General features: G+C 32.2%; 1 protein-coding gene across 1 annotated transcript; it reads right to left on the reverse strand.

The window, feature by feature from the left end:
* Positions 1–286: 286 nt before the first annotated feature.
* LOC124831050 (F-box/RNI-like superfamily protein) lies at positions 287–2,988 on the reverse strand. The gene is made up of 5 exons (XM_047304940.2): positions 2,691–2,988; positions 2,445–2,591; positions 1,526–1,661; positions 882–980; positions 287–658 (listed from the first exon to the last, which is right to left on the reverse strand). Exons 1-5 carry the CDS (start codon positions 2,777–2,779, stop codon positions 494–496), a joined length of 636 nt encoding a protein of 211 aa, XP_047160896.1. The 5' UTR covers positions 2,780–2,988; the 3' UTR covers positions 287–493.
* Between the last annotated feature and the right edge of the window lie 5,130 nt (positions 2,989–8,118).

The following is an 8,118-nucleotide window of genomic DNA, read 5'->3' on the forward strand; positions in this document are numbered from 1 at the left end:
CAAATAATGATTTAAGTACAATTATTTAAAATCTTATAATCTCAAATCAACTTGTAAAGGTTAGATAAAAATATCCTTCTAGAGTGTATAAATTAATTTTAATGTACGGGAAAATTTTGATTATATTATCTTAATTTTATTTTTTTTATAAATACTTGTTAGTTAAGCAATTTTTCTAAAGTTGGTCTCAGCTCAGTACAGCTGTACACTTTGAATGCAACTTCCATAGGTAAAGTCTATATACAGAGACAATGTAACAATTAACATAAGTCGGTAAATGAATAGATACAGTTCAATAATCTTTCTTTACTCATGACTTTGTTTTTGTGAATTGAACCTTTACAGCAATAGCTACTTGCAGAAATGGATTTTGACATATTCAGCTTTTGAGGCACGTTGAATTGAATCTATGAATTGAAAAACGAAACAATCTGTACATAAAAATAGCAGTAGAAAACAACCAGGGACACCATTCTATACATTTAGTCTAGTTTCAAACTTTGATCATTAGTGCTGGTCTTAAAACAAGTAGATTGTTGAGACAGTCCACAGGAACTCTTGTTCCCCATAAATTCATTGATTTCAGCTCCACACATTTGTCAACTAAGGCAAAAAGCCCATTCTCAGTTACATGGCGACAGCTCCAAAGAACAATGGTCTGAACAAAAACAATAAGCAATCATTTCACTTATGATGCAATGGAAAATCACAAACATTGAATATGAAGCCACTCAAGATTGATTATCAGGTTGATACATACTAAATACAGACAGTTAGATGAATGAAATGTCATTTCTAGACTATATATTATTTTCTTTTTGTTATGGGAGGAGGAAAATAATTGAACACAAAAACCTAACGTTCAATTTCTTATAATTTACCTCCAACTTTGGACAACTTCTTGCAATGGCAAACAGAGATTCATCCGTGATAAATGTACCGCCAACATTCAGATGTTGTAAAGATCTAGTTCTGGATATCTGTTATACCATAGTTGTCGTTAGAGAAGAAGAAGGAAACAAAAATAAAACAACACTTACATAGACTATGTTTTTGGAATGTGTCCTAATTTTGGTTTGAGGACAAATTTTGTGGCTATAAACTGAAATCCACATAGGCTATTAGTCAAACTAGAAACACCCAAAACAACAGTTCCTTAACCTGATAAATGTTAGAATAATATAAGCACAATCTAGTCATGACAGCCTTAAATTCTCAAAATTAATCTAATTTAATTTAATTCCAACTGCAATAGTCTGCACAAAATGAATATATGTTGGAAGGGGAAGTGGGAAACATATTGAATAGAAAAAGATCAATCCAAAGAATGACCCATATATTTAGTATTTGAAAACTTTGGGTTGGATTTAATGTCAAGTTTACTGGTATAATCAGATGATGGAGATTTTCAGGGAGCTGAAACTAAGCCTTGTGATTTAATCCCTTCCTATTTTCTAACACCATTCCAAGTGATATGTCACACAGACCCAAGCATATAAGTTACAAAATCAAAACAATGGCATACCAGTTGAACAACACCTTCATCTGTGATGCCAGTCAAACCCCACAATGATATAGATGTGAGATTGCTGACACACTTAGCAAAAGATATTCTGACAAGTCCTGCATCAGTTATTTGGCAACACCAACGGCTTCTTGGTCTGAAAATACAAAACACAATAAAAGTTTTCCATCTTATAGCTACATTCTTGAGACCTTGACGATGGAAACATAGCTCATAACTGGTTATAAACTACCAAACTCTACAATTGCTTGTTTCAGATTCCAAATTTTACAAGTATGCTTGTCAAAGTTAATGGCACCTTACTTATTTCATGTATTCTTTAGAGTTAAAATGAACCAACATGTATAATCTAATCCATTCAACCAACAGTTTCGGTTACGACAACCTCTTACTCAATATTGGCATTTCCATGTCAGAAAGCTTTAAAATCAAGAAAACATAGCTGTTCTATTAGCCAAACATTGCCAACACAAATCAACAGAAAAGGGTTAGAGGTTCGCCTTAGGACAAATGGTGCAGATTCTTATCAAAATCAAAATTACAAATACGGCTTTTACTTAGCATCATTCAAAACCCTACCAGATTCATATCCCTAAACAAACATGGTATCAACCTTCTCCAAATTGCTAGTTTCCTCTGGAACCTAAAATAGCACAAATAATTTCCATTGAATGGTTGAGACTCAAATTTATAATCCATCTCCAAAGCTTTAATAATCAATACTTATGTTCACTTCGATGTTTAAGAAAGATCATCAATCAAAAACACTTGAGCCTCCTTGTAATCAACAAAGGGGTATAGAGTTATAAATTTATAATCAGGAAAAGCAAAAGAACAAAACCGAAGAACAGTAAAAGAATAGGATAAAAAAGGAGTGAGGGTATGAAAAGAAAGAAAAGTATGTACTATGTACACATACATATGAAGTTTGGTGAGATTGTAGGCATGACAAACAAGACGAGCAGTGGATTCATCATCCATTTTCCAACCTGCAAAGCTGAGATTCTCTCTGCATGCCAGAGACTCATTCACCCCTTGTTTCCATTTCTTGCAAACCTCGCTCGCTCTTTCAAAGCAAAACCACATCACAAAGCCAAATTCATGATGATTGGTGAATGAATTGTTAAAACAACGAAACAGCTATGCAGCCAACATAAAAACTTACTGTGCCAAATCAGTGAAGGAACTGAAAAGAACAAAAATATTAGCCAACACGTCAACGGGCAAGCGATCAATCTCTGCCTCAACTTCCATTAGATCCTCTCACTGACCAATCACAAACCCAAAATAACCTTCACAAACACCACAGAACCTTCACCCTGAAATAACCTTAAACTCTCTGTTCTGTTCTTATGAAAAGTGTTTTCTGTCAGAAATATATAATAATACAGCCAACAAGGAAACTGAAAAGTGTCCTCATGTTTTCGTCATCCCTTTTTATTGTCACGTCCTTCCTTACTGTGTTCACGGAACTTTTCTCTTCATTCATTATCTATTTTTGTTTGAGTTAAAAACTCTTTATATGCAGTAAACTGTTCTGCGTTTTAAAATATTTAGAGCAATTACAAATCAGGGTCCAAATTCGAAATAACTAATTAGCATGAATGCCAGTTAATTCAGACGTGGATACACCTTTTTTAGTTAAATTAGTTAAAAAACGGTGGAACATACTGTTTTATTCACACACATAATAAGGAATAACCTATCTGTGTTACATAGATTCAGATTCTAGATTCTCTGTTCAGTTTAATTGAGGATTTATATCGATGTGCATTATAGCACCCATCAATCAATATTCTTTTTTGGTAATATCCAACTATTTTTTTCATTTTAATGCATAATTAAATAATTGGAATTTTGAAATGAAAATGAGTTTGTTGAGTTGTTGAGTTTTAATTAGCTGCTTTAAATTCCTTGGATTTAGTAAGGAAAATAAAATGTGGTTGGAAAAAATTTTAGGTGTGGAATGACTAATAATTAGCTCATTCCGGAATCGTGTAAAAGTTGTATGATGACTTATTTTTATTATATTATTTGTTACGTGTATTTTTTATCAAAAGAAAAGCACTGGCATACATTGTTTGAATTAATCTTTTACGTTTAAAAGGTTGAGGTATTTTTTGGATATATATATATATATATTTGTTTTTTTTGACTTGGTTAAGATAGGTGTATCTGACTGACTAATCTTGAAATATCTTCAGTGGATGGTCCCAATTATGTTTGGCTAATTTTAAGTTTTTTTTTAGGTCCATTTTATATACTTTTAAAAGGTTAAGGATTTTGTTTGTGTAAGTTTGCTCACAAGTACTTATTTTTCATTCACGTCTCTCCGTTGACTTTTATTGTGGATTATTAAAAGGTCCTTTGGGATACAAGTAAATGCAGCTCCTTCATATTCATTTTTCACCAATGTCGTCATTATTTTAGTATTATTGTTTTGTATTACAAAATATTGAATGATATTTTTCACAAAATTCTGTTTGTTATTTATTAGAGAAATATCACTTTCTTTTTCTATGGTTATAATTTAGTTTTCCTGGGTAGGAGGCTAGATAGATGGTTTGGGTACAGTACAGGAGTAATATTTAGTTTTTCTCCTGAACCTTATAAAAATTAGTTTATACTTTTTTTAATCAGAAAAGGTTAAAGAAGATTCTAGATTTTGGGTTACTTAATTGGGATTTCACAGCGAGATGAGATGTTGGCTAATTTTACAACACGGAAAGAAAATATATCGCCTTTCTTTTTCTGCTTAATGATGCACTTGATACGAGGTTACTCCCTGTACCATCTCATATTGTTCTCTACACCATCATATTTTTAAAAATTCTAAAATTAAATTTTATATTTTAAAAAATCCTACACTTTCACTTCTTTTCTTTAATAAATGTCAATGTTTGTTAAAGAAAAAAATTCTTCAACGGATATGCTAAATCCGTTAATGTAAGAGCCTGAAAATGTAAGGCTATTAGACCCTGCAGTCTGGCCCAAGAAGCTAAAGACACTAGGACCTTAGAAGAGGTCTCATTTTCCAGCTCTGAGTTCTTCATCCAGTTACTCTTTCTCTCTCTAAACTCAAGTTCATTTTCTTCTTCTTGCTCTGACTTCTCTCTACTTTTCCACCACTTCCCACCGTTGAAATTTCAAATAGATACTGTGCTTTCGTTCACGGAGTTGAGAGCTTCCCATTCATCTGATTAAAATTCTGCTTTGGACAGGTAAGTTATCTTTCTTTGTTCCTCCCTTTCCTTTGAACCTAGGGCATGCAATTTTCTAGTTGCATGAAATCAATGGATTTTCTCTCTACATTCTCTACCTATTCTAACTCTAAGAGATGTCTCTGTACCCAATTTGACATTTTGTAGATCCTGTTGAACTTGCTTCTGTGCAAGAGTACTGTTTTGGGGTTTCCTCTAAAGAGTGTTGTGCTTTGTAACCACTAAGGTAAGGGGATCTAGTCATATATTGTTTGGACTGTATTATGTGTGTGTTTAAATAAATTGTGATTTATTTTACTGTTATGTTATGTTTTTGGTGATGAGCATATTGGTTTGTATGATTGGATGAGTAACAATAGCATAATCATGGTGTACTGAATGTTTTTGACTTGGATGAGTTGTTGGTTGTACTGAGTTTAAGGTTTGGGGTAAGAATTATGATAAAATAGTCAATATGGATAGTATATGTACTGTTTTAGATTATTGTGAAGGGAAGTGTAGTATTGGAATTGGACAAATTGAGTCTAGAACCCCTTAGGACAGTTTGTATAACTTAAATAAATTAACTGGGAAGTTCTAAGAGTACTTTGTTGGTAGGATAGAGGAACCTTAAAAACTTGAGTTGGCACATCCCTGATCATAGAGCAGCCCTTGTGACTAGTAATATGTGCTGGCGTCGAAGGTGAGTTTGATGCGTTCAGACATTAGGTTCTTCTCCGATGACCAATTGGGCAGTTTTGGCTAACTTGGATGAGTCAATTAGAACTTATTAGAGTCATAAAACTAGAATAGAACATTTTGAAAATGACAGAATTGGATTTAGGTCCTTAAGTTGTGGATTGTGGTGTTTTAGAGAAAAACGAGAGTATAAATCACTTTAGAATCATAATAAGAACATTCATGATCATCTAGGCGAGTTTAATGGAGCTTAATACACAAATTAGAAGTCTTAGAAGTTGGTCAAGAAGTCTAGAAATGGTAAGGGCTGGTGTGAGTGTATGATTCTGCATAATTCGCATTCTGCAGATGATGCAGAGTCGCTATGCGATCTGTCTTGCATAGCGAGACCCTATAGAGGGTGCTTACTGTCTGGGTAATTTGCTGGGCGAGCTGGTGCGCTGTGCGAATTACCAGAGAGTGTTGCTCTTTGCTTGCGGATTCGCATGGCGAATCCTGTCGCTATGCGACTGGTGGTGGTCTGGGATCACTGCCTATTTAATTCGAAGGGCGAGTGGGGCGCATAGCGAGAGCTTTGGGGAGGTTGGTCTCTGTCTGGGTTCTCGCATAGCGACCTGGGTGCGGTATGCGAGCGATTTGAAGTCTGATGTATGCTGCGACTTAATTCGCTATGCGAATTAAGGTGTGCGCGGTGCGAGATGATCATGTCTCGCCTTGCGGATAGTATGCGTTGTGCGAGAAGTTATGATGTCTAGTAGATTAATATACTCTTGTTGTATGATTGACTAAGGGGTGGTTACATTGGTTGTGAAATATCTATGGGAACATATTATACTGTATGAGGAGATTCAACATGTTATGTATGGTTAAAGTAAAAGGATATGTGGTTAAGAGTATGGTGGATTGACGTAATTCCATGATCTTCAAGGAGAAGATTCATGGTGGTGCCTTAGTGTTTAGAATTATCTGCAGGGAAGCTTAGTCTTGGGGGTTTTCCTGACGTTCCAATGGTCTTTTATTCTCAAGTAGAGAGGATTGAACCATGTGGTGAGGAGTAGCAGGAGGTCTTAGTCTTGGGAGCTTCCAGTATGCCTCAAGGCCCGGAACAGGCTAACCTCGTGAGTGTGGTAGGGTGGGGAACCCAAGTTTCATAAGCCACCACGAGTGCATAACCCGCCATAGCTCGGTAGTCATTCTAAGTCCGGACGAGTCAAGTCTAGTTTATGACATGTTCCTTTGTATGATTTAACTTGCTTGGCTTAAAGTATTTGTTTGATGAATTGTTTACTCTAATATAGTATGCTTGCTTGTAAAAAGTAGCTCACTCTTGCTTGTGTATTCGTGCTTTGTTTGGGTATGCTTTCTGTTGCAATGATCATCCAAAATTGGATGTGAGCAGATGAAGTGGAGGTGTCTGTGGAGCAAGCGCTGGAAGACGATGATGATGCAACTTAGTATGTTTAGGATCTTGATTAGTAGTATTATTCTGATGATAATTCCCAGTGGTCCTTTATGTTTAAAAGACCAAATTTGATTTTATTTTGGATGACTGTAACCAATATAGTATGTTATATGTCTCTAACTGCTTTCCAATATTATAACTGAATGACGTCTTTATTATATATGCATTTCGTATATTTTGAGATGTCACAGGTAACGGATGTATCCACATCTGTTTAAATTTTATGTTCTTTTTTTAGTTTTAGTTAATTAATTTGTTGTATTAATAATAATTATTTAATTAAATAAAATAAAATTAATTTACGTAATATATTATAATAATCTATTAATTAAAATATATTATTTAAATAAACTAAAAATTTAAAAAAAAAACTTAAACGTGACCACATCCGTTGATTATAATTAATTAAAAAAATTTATAATTTAATTAAATTAATAATTATTATTTAATTAAATAAAATAAATTAATTTATTACGTAATTATATATAAATTAATTTTATTTAATAAAATAATTATTATTAATTTAATTTATGTATTATTATTTAATTAATTATTTAAATATTTTTTATATAATTACTTAAATGGATGATCCATTCAGGTTTTCTTTATTTTATTATTTTAGTTTTTAGTTTATTAGTTTATTGTATTTTAAATTAATATATAAATATCATTTAAATCTTTTTAAAATTTATTACGTAATTATATATAATTTTATTTTATTTTATTTAGTAAAATAATTATTAATAATTTAATTTATGTATTTTTATTTAATTAATTATTTAAATATTTTTTATATAATTACTTAAACGTATGTGTCACATCCGTTAATGGATTGGCCACATCTGTTAAGATTTTTTTTAAGTTTTTAGTTTATTAATTTATTGTATTTTAAATTAATATCTAAATATTTTTTTATATTTTAAATTAATTTATGAAGTATTTCATTTTTTTGTTTTTATAATAAATTATGTAAATAAAAAATATTATTAAAAAAATCTAAAATAAAAACAATAAACTAAAATATAATAAAGAAAGTTAAAATATGTAAAAGGATGTCAACATCCATTAAAGGTAAAATGGATGTTGACATTCGTTTTATAACAAGGATACGTTAGATATGAAGTGATGTAGAAAACATTTGGTGGTGGTAGAGGAACAAGACTCACCTCATATTTATTTGTGAACGAAAAAAATATCGTTTCTAACATGTCCAAGGAATTTCTTCCTGTACC

The sequence above is a fragment of the Vigna umbellata genome, chromosome 10, assembly GCF_029865625.1.
Source record: "Vigna umbellata cultivar VRB3 chromosome 10, Vumbellata_1.0, whole genome shotgun sequence".
Taxonomy (NCBI): domain Eukaryota; kingdom Viridiplantae; phylum Streptophyta; class Magnoliopsida; order Fabales; family Fabaceae; genus Vigna; species Vigna umbellata.

Bases quoted from the DNA above. Each gene is read 5' to 3' on its own strand.
- LOC124831050 (XM_047304940.2), bottom strand. From the start codon at position 2,779: ATGGAAGTTGAGGCAGAGATTGATCGCTTGCCCGTTGACGTGTTGGCT. The intron at 2,592-2,690 runs GTAAGTTTTTAT...TTGCTTTGAAAG, and splicing joins TCCTTCACTGATTTGGCACA to AGCGAGCGAGGTTTGCAAGA. The intron at 981-1,525 runs GTATGCCATTGT...ATGGTATAACAG, and splicing joins ATGAAGGTGTTGTTCAACTG to ATATCCAGAACTAGATCTTT.